Source organism: Taudactylus pleione, unplaced genomic scaffold (assembly GCF_031769625.1).
Source record: "Taudactylus pleione unplaced genomic scaffold, aTauple2 ptg000370l, whole genome shotgun sequence".
Lineage (NCBI taxonomy): Eukaryota > Metazoa > Chordata > Amphibia > Anura > Myobatrachidae > Taudactylus > Taudactylus pleione.
Window position 1 is genome coordinate 4225478 of NW_028284771.1, and position 17095 is coordinate 4242572.

The following is a 17095-nucleotide window of genomic DNA, read 5'->3' on the forward strand; positions in this document are numbered from 1 at the left end:
GGTCTTCCAGGTCCCACATACACCCCAATGTCTCCCTGTGGAACCCTATGGACCATGAAGAAGAAATTTTTATTATTATTTGTATTATTATTAATATGTAAGTGTTAGTAAATGTGTGATATATCCCCAGAAACATAACATTGATTGTTGATCGGTTTGAAATCTATAAATCTATTAAAATCAACCTTTAGTAAATATACCCCATAGAGTCCATTGCTAGAATAGTTTCTGATCATAGGGCAACCAATAGACCAGTTGTAAGTTGTCTGTTTCCTATGTATTTAGAACTGTACAGTAACAATTTTCCTGTTCTATGTCTTAAGGTGTGTACACACTAGACAATATTTTGCCAGATTTTGACGCATCAAAATGACAAATTGTGTAAAATGCGTCCAAAACTTGTGTCCACTCACGATGTGCATCCTCGCGGGTCGTACATCGCATCTTCTGATCTTGCCTACAGCAGTCAAGTTCTGTCAATCTCGTTAACAAGATTCAGGTTGGTCAGATCGTTTGTCAGATTGGACAGTTTATGCAAAATATTTTTTTTGTCTGGGAGTGCAGGGGAGTTCAAGGGAAATCGTGAGAGCATCGCATCTTTTGCTAGTCGTCTAATGTGTACGCACTTTTACTCTTTGATGTATTTCTAAGGATTTATTGTATACTGATTATATGTCAACTGCACAGTACTACTTTTCTTGTTGTGAATAGTAAGTGTAATTTTCAGTAACTTATTCAGTACACTAAGGGGCAGATTCAACTAGTCACGAGTTCCGTATTGTGAAGTCTGACGTTAATTTTACATGCATGTCGCACGACAGTTTCTGGCAAAAAAATATCAGAACACTTCCATTAGAAGTGGCAAGTTACAGCGATCACGACAATGTCACAAGTTAACTCAACAGTGTGCAAACGATGTGCCGTGCATAATATTGTGGAGAAATCATCCTGAACCCACAAAAAGTGACACATACAGTAATATAGCAGGTGGCCATAAGGCCAGTGTAGGAGGCTGTAAGTGGCCATAAGCAAAGTACAGGGCCGTAGAGAGGCTGGCAGGGCCCAGGTGAAAGGGGTGTGGCCTAATCGCGAGAGTGATGTGACCACGCCCCCTTAGGATTTAAAAATGAAAAAACAAACGATTTTAGCAACGTGCTGTGGAGGGGGGTGCTGCGAGTCGCTCAGCCCTGCGCAAAGCTTTCCCCCACAGGAATAGGAGACCCCTCCAGCAGCCCGGGTAATTAGCACCTTGGCAAATTATAAGAAGCTGTTGAAAGGTGACAAATAGTTGCTTTCTACAACTTTAATTAATGAAGGGAAAATGATAGCCAGCATGTGTATTTAAGAAAATAAAAGTGATCAGAGTTTTGTGAGAGAACCTTAAGTTATCTCTTTTGTGATTTTTAAGTGTATACATAGAAGTTTGTAAAATATTGAAAAAAACACTTGTAACTCCCATCTGCAAGTTCAAGACCCCCTTTCCCTTCAACACCTCAACATACATGTCCATATAATTAAGCACGTTTTTCAGCTTTTTAGAGAAAATTACATGAAAAAGAACATTGCTGTTTTGACCATATTTTACAATTTAGCTATTTAAACACCACTAAATACATTATTAATCATTGGGAAGGGTCAGTGACGTAACTAGTCCCCCGCGACTTACCTCTGCTCCGTGGTCACGTCCTCTTCCGGTCAGCTCCATCTCTCCTCGCTGACTGATGCTGGGAGGAGCCGTGCTGAGCCTCCTGGGACATTCCTGGATCAGGGCCACGCCTCCTTCCAGTATCAGTCAGTGAGGGGAGGCGGAGCCGACCAGGAGGGCAGATAGTGTACTGCGCCGCGCGGCGCAGTACACTGGCACTGCTGCAAGTTCCCCCATTGTAACCAATGTTAAATAAGCGGATTTCTCACTAAGTAGCAAGAAGTCGCAGCGCCGGGTTTAACCAGCAGTATAAAGTTGCACGACTTATTTGCAGATAAAATTAATCTGTCCCCAGTTAGTTTCAATGTGCCACTCAGGAAACAACTGGCCTAGACGTCTACATTCTGCTAGTGCAAGCTTTATTTGTGTTCTCTTGTCCTCCATGGAAATGTGACTATTCTAATGCCTGGAAGCAGACATTACATAAATAAAAAACAAAATATACAGAAATCACACACTTAATTCCATTAAAAAGAGCTAGAAGAGAGATTTATATACCAGATTCATACTGTCCCACAAGCCATCACTTTTTGTTGATCCGTATTGATGATCTAGTAAATACTTCGCAATACAGTTATGGAAGACTTCCTCAGTGAGATACTCTCTTAGCATTAGTAGAATAGAAGCACCCTACAAAATAAACAAAATATGAAAAGTATTCAGCCATTTACCATTTGCAAACCACAACTATTTCAACTGTACAATTTCTGTACAATAAAAACCTTCTGTGAAGGATTTCCCTCATTTTTAATGTGTGTCACAATGACGGCTGCAGACCATTCATCACATGCAATCAAAATGCTTTCATATTTATAATACATGATAAATAAATGTTTCGGCACATAGCAGCACTATTGCGGTTACTAGGATGCTCTGTGTATTATATAGCGGCCTCTGGTATGCTTTGTGAACTATATGGCAATCACTAGGATGTTATCTGTATTTGTAAAATGTATTTGGGGGATAGAAGCAAAGCCACCTTGCTTCTGTCTGTCATCTTTAATTACATACTGTGATAGGACTGCTGGGGTCCTGCTGATTGTCCCATGCCCATCATAGTGCCCAGATGCAACCCCCTATTAGTGATTTGACAATGGCAATTGGCATAAGCCTTACTGGGACAATAGCCCCTCTCCCTAGATATGGAGATAAGGTGGAACCCCATGTATGCAGAGTAGGGAAGCCAATCTCTGGATTCCCGATCCAGGACGTTTTTGAGCACCAAACATACTCAGCATTATAATCATTAAATCCTGGGTATTCCAAGATTCAAAACACACTGGTATTTACCTTCTTGATTCTGGTCCTCTCAGGCTCTCCCAGCTGCCCATAGAATAGATGAAGTCCCATAATGTAGTTGGTCTCACTAAAACTATGAGCGCACTGCACGTTGACATCATCACTGTGTGATGCGCTCCTAGCCAATCAGTGACTCAGAGCACCTGCATTACAGATTACCCCTACTGACTGGTGAACAATGGAGTTGCCCGGTGTATTGGGGCTGTTTGTGGCTAATTGTATACTGTTAATGCAGCAAGAGTAGGACAAGTTTGCAGTGTGTCCTACTCAGTGTGTGTAGGAGGAGGTCCTGGCTATATTGTCTGTTGTGTGTTTACAATTCAGTTCTGGGAATCCCGGGATTAAGATTCTTTTCAATCCTTAATCCCGGGAATCAATCCCTAATGCAGTCCCCGCACCCCCGCCAGGTGTATGTGTTTACTAGGGACTCATCCAAAATGTTGCTATGGGTCCCACAAATTTCTAATACGCCCCTGAATAAATTGTTCACCATTACTGTTTATTAATAAAAAGAAATAGTGCCAAAAATTTTATGAAAATAAGTAAATTGCACACAGATAATAATCAAATATAATATATAATCTGTATATCCAAGTGTGGACTGAAATGTCAACAAAATATTTGGGGAAATAAAAGGCTTTAATCCTTTAAGAAGACTGTAAAGACCGAGGCATACTACTTAGGTATGACTGTTTAGCATAAAGGAACTTTCGTTCGTGTTTAGATCCCATTATGTTTTATTATTTCTGATGCCTTAGTTATCTTTTTGTAATATTACTTCCTTATTTGAAGCTGCTATTGTCTTTCCTTGTACAGATAAATCTTGCTATTTTATTCTATATAGATTATTGTGAATGACTGTTAGCTTTACACTTATTGTATGTATACTTATTGTAGGCTGTATTTGTTAAATTTTTTGAAATTTAATAAAAAGAATTTGAAAAAAGAAAAATGGACAGTGCCATTTTTTGATGGTTTTATTTTGAGTTGCCTGAAGAAAATTCTACGGGCTGTATAAAGTGAGCGCCCCAGCAATAGAATATGATTATGTGAGTGCAAACCTCTATAGACAGATTTGAGTGTGTACAATTAAAAAATAAATGCAATATAAATCAATACCTTGTATTTTTTTTTGTATTAAAATCTGAAAATTCTTAAGTCACATGATTTTGATCAATATGTAATAGGGCAAATGTAGCTAGGAGACCATTAAAGTGAGCAATGATTAGGGTTCTTAAAATAACATTTAAAAAAGACAGCAACACAAAAACACTGTACACTGCTGCCACCTGTTGAAACATTTTTTTAATGTTAAATTCAGACTTCGATGTCAAAGCACAAGTGTTAACCATTAGATTTTTAATACCTTAATGTATGAAAGGTCGTCAAATATTTCTTCAATTTGCTCTGTAGACTGCACATCAGTAGATATAGGGTGAGATGTTTGTAAGGAATCCTTTTCCATGGCATCAAAACGTGCTTTAAGGAAGTTATCATTCTAGGATTAAATAATTGTTGTGCATATATTAAGTTACATAAGGCTTCCAAAAAAATATATAGCGATTAACAGAGAAATACTTGGGCAATAACATACATTTACAAATTATGTCGTCATTTTATCAATGTTGTAAATAGAATATAAATATTAAAATAAATAAAATTTTTCATGATTCTGTAAAAGCTCAATCGCAAAATGTGTTTAACTGCTTCTAAAAACTATACATTTTTGCAAACTCAATCTAACGAGTGTTTGATGTAGGCTCAGAGTAAAGGTGCCCACACACATAGCGTTATTTTACCCGATCTGGCCGAGAGAGTTCCAGAGGTGAGGAGCAGCATGATGGGCAAAATCTTAAGAGGCGGGAGTGGGAGGAAGTAATCAGCTGGCAGGAGATGCGGCATGCATTTGTTGCAAGAAGAGGATGGATGGGAGTGTGAAGGGAGATGGTCAGAGATGTAAATGGGAGAGGAATGGATGAGGGCTTTGTGAGTGTAAGAACCTTGAATTTGGTTCTGAAGGGGAAGGGGAGTTAGTGGAGTGCTTGTAGGAGAGGGGAGGCAGATGTAGAACATTTGGAGAGGAAGATAAGCCATGCAGCATCATGGAGGACAGATTGGAGTGGAGAGAGGTGGGAGTCAGGGAGGCTACAGTAGTCCAACCTGGAAATGACCAGTGAGTGGATGAGGGGTTTAGTAGCATCCTGGGTGAGAAAGGGTCCGATCTTGGAAATATTTTTGAGATGGAAATGGCAGGACTGCGAGAGGTACTGAATGTGTGGTTTGAAGGAGAGGGAAGAGTCCAGGATAACTCCAAAAAAAAGCGGGGCTAGATGAGATAGCCGTGTTGTCAATAAATAAATTTTGGGAAGTGAGGTTATGTGGGAGGGTGGGAAGATGATCAGCTCAGTTTTAGACATATTAAGTTTAAGAATTTGCTGGGACAGACAGGAAGAGATCGCAGAGACACAGTTGGAGATAAGAGTGAGAAGAGAGGGGGAGAGGTCAGCATAGAGATGATATTGGAAGTCAAAAGAGCTTATGAGTTCACCTAAAGAGGACGTATAGAGGAAGAGTTGGAGAGTTCCAAGAAGAGATCCTTAGGGAATACCTACTGTAAGTGGATGCGGGAGAGAAAAGAGGAGACAGAGAAGGATCGGTCAACGAGATAGGAGGACAGCCAGGAGATACAGTATCATGTAGACCAAAGGAGTGAAAGATTTGCAGGAAAAGAGGGTGGTCCACCGTATCAAAAGCAGCAGATAGGTCGAGGAGAATGAGCAGAGAGTAGTGGCCTTTGGATTTGGCAGCAAGGAGGTCATTGCTGACTACCGTGATGGCGGTTTCAGTGGAGTGGTGAAAAAGGAAGCCAGACTGAAGAGGGTCAAGGAGGGACTGTAGAGGTCACAGACATATAACAGCTGGGAAGGGGACAGGGGTTGACAAAATACCCTAACCGACACAGCTAGCAAGATCCTGGTTACCATTAAAATGGGCATTCAGTTGGAAGTAATAATAAATATATAAATGTGTGTGTGTGTGTGTGTGTAATATACGAGGACTGATTGAAAGTAATGAGATTGCCTCTGTTTTTCTGTCCCATAGGTAGATGTGCCAATGCTTTTATTGTGAAGCTCATACATCAATGTGTCTGAACCTTCGTTTGAACTGAAGTAGTCTTCTTTGTTTGGTCACTGTGAGTGGAAGATCTTCGTATGTTTCTTCATGGCAGATGAGGAAGACGTGTCTGTGAGATTACATCAGAGTTGTATGATTGCATTTTGTGTTAAACTTGGAAAAATCAGAAATGAAACTCATGAAGTGTTACAACAAGCATACGGTGGAGAAACAATTAGCCGTGCTGCAGTATTTCGGTGGTGGAAGCACTTCAAAGAAGGTAATACGCAAAAGACTGACGAAGCGCATTCTGAGAGACCATCCACCACGGTTACAGATGTCAACATTGCCAAAGCTGCAGAGATGTTTCAAAATTACAAAAGGTCAACTTTACATGAACTTTCGGCTTCACTTGGCATCTCATTTGTTCAGTATATTGTGTCAAAGGAACTGAAAATGCATCGCGTGTGTGCCAGGTGAGTACCCAGAAATCTCACATAAGAGCAAATGCGCCGATGAGTTGAATCGTGCAAGAACACTATTCGAATTTCGGAGGATACTCGATTTTCTGACATGAACGGTGACGAATTGTGGTTTCGTCATTATGATCCGGAATCCAAACGTCCAGTGTATGAAATGCTCAAATTCGCCTCCACCCAAAAAATTCTGTGTGATTCCTTCGGTGTGTAAAGACAAGCTTCTGCTGTTCTTTGATGCATATGGTATGATCCTACAGCACTGGGTACAAGTGGACAGACAGTTAATGGTGACTACTATGCAAACGTAATGAAAACCCATTTGTGTGGGAGCCATGAGGAAGAGAAGACCACATTTGCTGAAAAAACAGTGTTTTTTGCTGAAAGACAATGCCCGCCACAGGTTGCTGCTGTTGCTTTGGGAGCACTGACTGAAATTAATGGGAAAGCACTGGAACACCCTCCATATAGCCCAGACTTGGCGCCCTGTGATTTCTGGGCATTTCCAACCCTGAAGAAACAACTGTGCGGAAAGTTCTCAACAGATGAAGTGAAAAATGCCATAGCTGCAACACTAAAAGTGATGTCACAAAACAGCCTACTGAACGTGTCTGAATCGCTGTTGAATTCAAAAAATGTATTGAATGTGAAGGACGCTACTTTGAAAAATGAATATGTTCAGATCCTGTGGAGTCATCTGATTCTGAATAAAAAAAATCAGTCTAATTTCAGTACTTTTCAAATCAGCCCTCGTATATACAGTCAGGTGCATAAATATTGGGACATTGACAGAATATTCATATTTTGGCCTCTATTCACCACCACAATGGCTTTGAAATGAAACAAACAAGATGTGCTTTAACTGCAGACTTTCAGATTTAATTTGAGGGTAATTACTGGTTCCCTTGTATTTATTGATGAATGAATTCTGAAGTGTTTCGGGCAATATTATATGCTCATATTCACTCAAATGCTTCAGAACTCATACGACTGCGCTTCACAGTGCAGATGGACAATGACCCGAAGCATACTGCAAAAGCAACCAAAGAGTTTTGTAAGGCTAAAAAGTGGAATGTTATGCAATGGCCAAGTCAATCCCCTGACCTGAATCCGATTGAGCATGCATTTCACTTGATGAAGACAAAACTGAAGGGAAAATGCCCCAAGAACAAGCAGGAACTGAAGACATTTGCAGTAGAGGCCAGGCAGAGCATCACCAGGGATGAAACCCAGCATCTGGTGAGGTCTATGCGTTCCAGACTTCAGGCTGTAATTGCCTGCAAAGGATTTGCAACAAAGTATTAAAAAGTGAAAGTTAGATTTAGGATTGTTTAGTTTGTCCCATTAAAAAGTGGGAGGCACATATAGAAACCGTTGTAATTCCTACACCGTTCACCTGATTTGGATGTAAATACCCTCAAATTAAATCTGAAAGTCTGCAGTTAAAGCACATATTGTTTGTTTCATTTCAAAGCCATTGTGGTGGTGAAAAGAGGTCAAAATATGAAAATTCTGTCAATGTCCCAATATTTACGCACCTGACTGTACATGTTGCTAGTGTTGACCTGCATATATTTTGCGATAGCTTTGCACTTGTTGGCCTAATTATAATCATATTTTAATTATAAAGTTCTGGCATATTACACAGCACTGTACATTAAAGGGATGACGACACAAACAAACGACATACAAATACAAGAAACAAAAACGTAAAGATGGTGCAGCCCAAATGAGCTTACAATTTACTTATAAAGTGCCACATAGTATGCTGGAACTATAAAATAAAAGGTGTGGGGAACACCTCATATATAAGTGTCAGCATGGTAGTAGGCAATGATTAGATTGCTGCCTAATAGAACTTAAGTCTTGGGTTCAATTCCCACCAAGGATCTATATGTATGGAGTTTGTATGTTCTCCCTGTGTTTGCATGGGTTTCCTCCCACATGCCAAAAAAAGTAAAAATACTGGTAGGCTGCTGGACTTCGGACATAAAATTAACACTAGTTTATGTGCATGTCTTCATGTGGTAGGGAAGATAAGCTCCACTGGGGCAGGAACTAATGTGAAAGACTAAATATTCTCTGTAATGCTTTCTGGAATGCTAGTGTGCTATATAAATGTTAATAAACAAATAAGGTAGTGGAGTAACAATTGCTGCTGGTGGAAAAAGTGTCTGTGGCTATTGTAAGACATTCCCATCCACCAATAACATAACTTCTGTGTGGCATCACTGTTGGTGGTCCTTCACTATTTATCCCAACTGAACGGCTTTCCTCTTCTGCTCCTAGAAAAGACATCTGCTTTCGTGCTACACAGATACAACTGTACTCGTCCGCCGGTTTGCAGTAGCTGTGAGTTTACCAGTTTTCTTTACTGACATTCTCGATGCTTAGTTGTACCCCATGTTTGCCGGCAGCTGCTATCACCAAGGGGATAGTGAGATAACTGCAGGAAGAACAGAGGTGGCAACAGCAATGTTTCTCACTGGGTCCAACAGCTGGAATCCGGTAGCTCTAACCTTGCCCTTGGTTGTCTCCTCAGTAGCACCATGTAAATTTCACACATTTGATGAATATGTGGGAGGTAGGGCACAGATCTGATGTAAAGTGCAGCCAACTCTAACTGCCGACCGCATACCGGATTGAAAAAAAAATAAATTATATTTTAGGTTCACACATTAACCTATTCCTGCACTCATCATGCATATTTATAACAAAGGAGCTTCGGCTAAGTGAGCATTTTTGGATGAACGTGTGAAAGCACCCTATGATCTGATGAAACCACTCTTCTATGGCCAGGAATTCCATCTAACCTGTACTAAATCATTATTTCCTGCTTTTATGAACTGTAAAGAATATATCTTTCACACATTGTATTCTGTAACCACAATGCACTCTTAGCTACATTAGTGGTTAGGAATTAAAACCTTTAGAAAACAAGGCCAAGGTAAAAGTCCTTATGCATTTGCAAAATTTACAAATCTCGCTGCCTGTTCTGAAGTGTCTACTTGATAGAAGAGAAGAGCTTTTTCCTCATCTTCTAACTCTGCAAAGTCACTGATTGTGGAATAAACATGATGGGCATTTAAGAGACTACAAATTCATCATATACTGAATTAATGAATTTTTAAAGTGGAGAAATCTTCTGAAGTGCTGAACACAGAGGTTTAGGTTTTTTTTTCTTTTTTAAAAAGCGAGTTACTGGAAAGCGGAATCTCAGATGTGCCTCAGTATCAGCCATATCTTACTGAAATGTGTATTATACAGCTGTCATCACCTGCAGTGCATCACGTGTGGGGGTAGACGGGCAGCAATCAGAGCTAATTGTTTATTTATGCTGCAACATTAGCATAATTATAGGCTGGCGTGTAATTGTATTTTGCACCTGTATTTGTGTATCTTCACTCTATTAAGAGCAGCATTAATACTTGTTAGGCATTATATATATTATAGCTGCTGAATTGTACATCATGCCATAAATAACATACATTTTAAGAACTGTGGCTACACCAGTGTGCACACTCCTATGCTATGCATACATTTTCCCAGTGCAAGCTGATTGCTGCAGTACCAGCACTGCGATTTTATAGCCCAACCACAATAAGCACATCAGCTTTCCTGTAGCCAAACCACTGTAACATGACCTGATCTGCACTCTGTACATTGCACTTACACTTTTAACATCTATGAGTGTTGAACTGACTTCCAAGCAGGAGAGGTAAAGCAGCCCTAACCATTTAAATGACAGAATGTGTGTGCAATAACAGGAAGACTGTTTGCCCTGGTAGATATAGCAACATCCTCTTACTCCCACCTACAAGGCTTCCCCTGTACAGCTAAATACTTGGGAATTCACTGATCAGATCTCACACAACTTCCAAAACTTTACAAGCTCCTGGGAAAACGAGTCTTTCTATAAGAACTTACCCTACTCCCAGGTTCTACTACCCACACTAAGTCACCCTCACAGTTGTCCCAATCTCCACTTTGATCCACACTTGCTCCTATTCTATCAGCTGTGCCATCTGGCACTTAGAATATAAGCTCGTATGTGCAGGGCCCTCCCTACCCTCCGTGTCCACATTTATTTTGTCTACCTTATGTCTACTTTGTGTGTCCCTGTTTTAAGTATGTAACATTTTCCCCACTGGTCAGTACTGTGGTGCCTTACAAATGAATGATGAGGATTATTACAATAATAAAATACTGGACACCACTGTGCTGCGGGTTGGATGAACACACACAGATGTATTTGCCATTTACAAGCTCCATTCATTGTGCACTGAACAAAACTTGGAATATGGTAAAAGGAGAAGCTATACACCAATAGAGAATCAGCACAAGGGAAAACAAAAAAGAAAAAGAGCTCAAAAAAGGACATGAGCTGTCAATTCAAATGATAGTGGATGAACTTGATGTGTATTAAAGGGATAAAAGATTTATTTATTTTAATATTGCACTAATTAAATGCACAGAGAATGACCATTTAAAGGTGTACACATGGAATAAATCCCTACAACATCTAAATATTTGTGCAGATCATATTAATAAATGCAGAAAACGTTCTCTTTTACATTCGCAACACAGATGTGCCCACATACATATATCCTCCGTGCGCTACAAGTCGTGCCACACATAACACGGGAGCTCAGTGTGACTCGGTAGCACAGAGCGTCTTTTCAACTTCAAATGCGTCTTATTCGCGCTACGATGTGAATAGATATCGTTTTAATCAGCAGAAGCTGCTTGTGCTATCTAGCATGCCTATGTTCTCTGAGCGAGTGCGGGTGTACCTCATAGGCAAACCCAGGGGGGGTTTCCGTCTGCCTGATAACCCCCCTCCCCAGCCCACACCATTACCTCAATAGAAATAGTAATATAATAGAATTTTACAAGTGCTGCATGTTCTTGGAATGGTGCCCACATCTAAAATATAAACATTCAGCTCAGACAAGATGGACCTACTGCCGCACCTAATGGCTTACGGTGATCGTTGGTCCTGTATCTGCTGGAATTATGATACACTATACATTATGTATGACACATATAATGGGTTACTGTGATCGCAGGTCCTGTATCTGCTGGAATTATGACACACTATACACTATGTATGACACATATAATGGGTTACTGTGATCGTTGGTCCTGTATCTGCTGGAATTATGACACACTATACACTATGTATGACACATATAATGGGTTACTGTGATCGCTGGTCCTGTATCTGCTGGAATTATGACACACTATACACTATGTATGACACATATAATGGGTTACTGTGATCGCTGGTCCTGTATCTGCTGGAATTATGACACACTATACACTATGTATGACACATATAATGGGTTACGGTGATCGTTGGTCCTGTATCTGCTGGAATTATGACACACTATACACTATGTATGACACATATAATGGGTTACGGTGATCGTTGGTCCTGTATCTGCTGGAATTATGACACACTATACACTATGTATGACACATATAATGGGTTACTGTGATCGCTGGTCCTGTATCTGCTGGAATTATGACACACTATACACTATGTATGACACATATAATGGGTTACTGTGATCGCTGGTCCTGTATCTGCTGGAATTATGACACACTATACACTATGTATGACACATATAATGGGTTACTGTGATCGCTGGTCCTGTATCTGCTGGAATTATGACACACTATACACTATGTATGACACATATAATGGGTTACTGTGATCACTGGTCCTGTATCTGCTGGAATTATGACACACTATACACTATGTATGACACATATAATGGGTTACGGTGATCGTTGGTCCTGTATCTGCTGGAATTATGACACACTATACACTATGTATGACACATATAATGGGTTACGGTGATCGTTGGTCCTGTATCTGCTGGAATTATGACACACTATACACTATGTATGACACATATAATGGGTTACTGTGATCGCTGGTCCTGTATCTGCTGGAATTATGACACACTATACACTATGTATGACACATATAATGGGTTACTGTGATCGCTGGTCCTGTATCTGCTGGAATTATGACACACTATACACTATGTATGACACATATAATGGGTTACTGTGATCGCTGGTCCTGTATCTGCTGGAATTATGACACACTATACACTATGTATGACACATATAATGGGTTACTGTGATCGTTGGTCCTGTATCTGCTGGAATTATGACACACTATACACTATGTATGACACATATAATGGGTTACTGTGATCGTTGGTCCTGTATCTGCTGGAATTATGACACTATACATTATGTATGACACATATAATGGGTTACTGTGATCGCTGGTCCTGTATCTGCTGGAATTATGACACTATACATTATGTATGACACATATAATAGGTTACTGTGATCGCTGGTCCTGTATCTGCTGGAATTATGACACACAATATACTTTGTATGATGGATATTAAAGCTGGTTAAGTGCTAATTATCCCCTCTTCATGGACTGGCCACACTCATTCTAAAATCAAGCATTTGGAAACCCCCCTCTAGAAATCCTGCGTTTGCCACTGTATCTGCATGCGAAATGATACGTTACAGTGTCAGCGGCTGTAACACTGTAACATAGTGTTCAGCATGGAGATACACCCGCAGATGCACAGAGAACATAGACATGCTCCATATCATTTTAATCAGCAGAAGCTGCTTGTGCTATCCATTTGCAGCAGTATTGTGCGAATAAGACGCATTTGAAGGTAAACAGACGCACGAAAAGACGTTCGGTGCTACTGAGTCACGCAACTGCGGGACTAGAAGGGCCGTTTAATGCGCCAGGAGGCTAGATGTATGTCGACTGATCTGTATTAACATGGAGTATAGGTGGAGGTAAGCAGGAAATGGGACTCAACTTGCATGACTCCTTTCCATCTATTACCCTCCATGCAATGGCTCCTTAGTTACCCGAGTGCCCTACAGTTCAGACCATAATAAGGTATTGTTCTGCTCGCTCTTTTACAGGTTGCTAGCTTTACTTTGATAACTTTCTACTCTATGGAAGGTTACCTGTGGGTTATTCCATTAATGCCGCTTATGGTACTGTTAAAATATTTACTGTAGGTGGGCAGTATAAGCACTTTCGTACCCAGGTAGTGCTGCTATACGCTAACCATATTTGTCCAAGATACAGCTGGTGTGAAAAAACGGATTGATGGGTGCACACAGATTTAGGGTTAATACAAGGGGTGAGTCCTAGCTTGCTGCTCAAGTCGAATTTACAGTGCAGACAAAGTTGTCCAGTGTGTTTACTACATGGAGAGCAGGAAGCCCTACATGGAAAATCACAATATACCATTTGTGCCACTTGAACTGCAAGATGACTTTGTCCAGGTACACATTTCCACTGTAAGCTGTGTTTGATTCCAACTCTAAATGGAACCCACTAGGAATCTATATGATGACATTATATGATGGTCTATAGAGATTGTAAGGAGTGGTAGGGTCAATCAAAAATCCCTGGAAGGACCATATCAGACCACAAGCTGTGCAACCCTGTTTAACTATGAGAAATGTCCAGTAATTAAGTTTACAAAAATAAAAAGTTACTGATTTATTGGAATTTGGAAGTGATCTGTGCACAGGGCCAGTGTGTTTACAGAATGTAACAGCGAGTAGACATTGTAAGAAAGGACAGAACTTATGCACAAAAGAAAGAAAAATAATTATATGGACAAACTTTAGCCTGTGCAGGGGTCAGCAAATATTGTCATGACTATTCCTTTAACTGATACTAGTATAACAGATTATCATCAATTACATAGCGGGAAAGTGTAGGCTGAGCACAGTAAGGGCCTGTTCTCATTAATGTGGCTGAGGCAGAGTTTCAGATTTATACTTTATAAAACATTAGCGTGGCCGCTATATTAAAGGAAGCTGTGTTAATCTTAGGGATATGCAGGCTCGGATAGGTTCGAGTTTGCACGCTGAGTTCGGATTTTTACCTCCAAAAAACGAAACTGAGAAAGAGGCAAAACGTCATCTTGCATGGACAAACATCATCATTGCTGGACTTTTGTCCAGGAATGATGATGTTTGTCCATGCATGATAACGTTTAGCCTCTTTCTGAGTTCTGTTTTTTTGGAGGGAAAAATCCGAACTCGGCGTGCAAACTCGAACCTATCCGAGCCTGCACATCCCTAGATCTATTTTCATTAGGACCACAGCACTTAAGAAGCAGTTGGATTCTTAAAAAAGAGAGAGATAACGGGTGTATGTATATAATGCAATTTAATTTGTGCTTTTCTTTTTCATTTTTTACATGATAAATGCCACTTTCACCTCTATTATTATCACTATCCTGCCAATCTAATATTTGAAGTACATGACACTTCATTACAGTATCCTATTATGTATAACTTACGTAATGTGACTATTGAATGTACTATTGACACTGAAGCCGCATTCCTACGCTTTAGTTACTGCTGGAATAACCCAGTGCATAGGCTACTCATGAGATGCCTCTGGCTCAGCAAACACAGAGGAGTAAGGTCTTTCAGTTGTGTTATACGCCAGCACATACTATGGAAAATGCTAAACTCTACATAAGCATCAAAATGGTTATTCCCTAAGGGGATACAAAAACAAACAAATGTAAAAAAAAAAAAAAAAAAAAAAAAAAACTGCTGTGTAGAATTCCTGTTAGTGGGGCTTATGTAATAAGTTCCGGTTTTACAGAACCAGCGGAAATTCAGCGAGATTGCTGCTAAATTTAAAGAGGCAGTTAGTTGTAAGGCTGGTTCTCTCTTATAACTGTCTCTTTAAATTTAATAGCAATCTCGCTAAAATCCCGCTGGTTCCATAAAATCGGAACCTATTACATTCCCGTTGTGAGCTTTCCTGTAGTCTCCAAATCTTCACTGAAAATGCTCCTCTTCAGAAACGCTGAATAAGTTAGTCCCATAACTTGCCTAGGCTATTGTACACGATCACCACCCCAGTACATAATTCACACAAAGCTTACATGTATTCTCTTTCTATACTCAGTCAGTTCTCTGATAGATTGCAATCTGACTGGATCAATATGCAGTATCCTGTATCAAACTCCTATTTTGCTATATACAGTATCATAATGCTGCAAGCAGTGTCCTCCTACCCCATTGTCTGTCTATTAAAGTGCAGCCTTGTTTTATTATGTTTCATCCAATTTGCAAAGCACTGAGGATAATTCTGGTGCAACATAACTATAAAATGAACATCTCCTTCCCAGTACACTGCATATCCACTGAACATAGCCAATAGCACCATCATGTGGTAACTGATGCTTATTGCATATCACTAAACTAATATATTGTAGACCAGTGGTTCCCAAACTTTTTTTGAATCACTGCGCCCTAGAGTATCAGCATTGTTTTCACAGCACCCCTAAGTTTAAGTTTGTTATTGAGAAATTCTTGAAAACATGTAGTAATATAGTAAAGTGAAGTACATTGTGCTTACCTGTCATCCTTAGGTTCAGTAATGTGGAAGTGGACAGGTTTGTGCTTCTGTTTGTCCACATATTTACATTACATTGACCATACATAGTTTGATTTGATTCTAGACCACCATCCTGAGGCACCCCTGCAAGTGTCCCGAGGCACCCCAGGGTGCCATGGCGCACAGTTTGGGAACCACTGTTGTAGACTATTATTTCGGATTTCTAGAGTATCAATCACAAAGTTAGGTCTTTGTTCATTTAAAATCACAAACTGAAAAATAACATTTGCAATAATACACCTGAACCTGGGTATACTCAGATTTAAGTACTGTTGACCAGTGAAATTACTATAAAAAAAAAGCAGAAAAAAACGTAATCACAAAGCAGAACCATAAAATGGATAGACGAAAGCCGGCAAGTAGTGTTACACAAAATGCCCAATTAGATAAAAGTAAATGCCACAGTTACTTGCATAGAACATTTAAACCTGGACCAAACTGCTTGAGGAGTTTCTGCCAGAAATGAGTGTGCACCCCCAAGTTTCACTAATGTGAGATCTGTCCTGGTTTTACACCCTACTCTGCACAGGTTACTGCATACTTGTCAACTTTCCGGCTGCCCTCTCCGGGAGGGGGCAGCCAGGTCGGCATTGAGGGGGTCGTTACACGGCATTTGGGGGAGTGGCTAGAAACTTTACCCACATTAGGGGAGGAGAAGGAACGTGACCGGCAATTGCATAATCAACGTACGCCCTCGCTGCACAATGCCGAGATTTCCGATTCAGCGTGAATCATGTTATCAACCCCACCCCAGCGGGTGTGTGCGCATGGGGGTGAGGGCATGTAGGCAGATGGCGGTCGTTCTGGGAGAGTAGGCCAGTATGGGTAATCGTTGTTTTTAATGTCGGAATTGGAAATAAAATATGTTTATTGGTTTTACATTATATCTGAATTGTCTCTATATAACTATGATTGAAATAATCCTTACAAAGAATTAAAGAATCTAAGAGGATATTCTCCCTAATTATATAAATACGTTAAGGGGTCCATTACAGCTCTATCTTT

The 17095-nt window shown here is 40.1% G+C and overlaps 1 protein-coding gene across 1 annotated transcript in view; it reads right to left on the reverse strand.

Annotated features, from left to right (window-relative positions):
* Nucleotides 1-17095, reverse strand: part of LNPEP (leucyl and cystinyl aminopeptidase) — a 108604-nt gene that overhangs the window by 32986 nt on the left and 58523 nt on the right. The window contains exons 8-9 of the mRNA XM_088444662.1: nucleotides 4371-4502; nucleotides 2204-2335 (exon numbers count right to left, since the gene is read on the reverse strand). Coding sequence (XP_088300788.1) covers nucleotides 2204-2335; nucleotides 4371-4502 — 264 coding nt within the window. The remainder of the gene's footprint in view (nucleotides 1-2203; nucleotides 2336-4370; nucleotides 4503-17095) is intronic.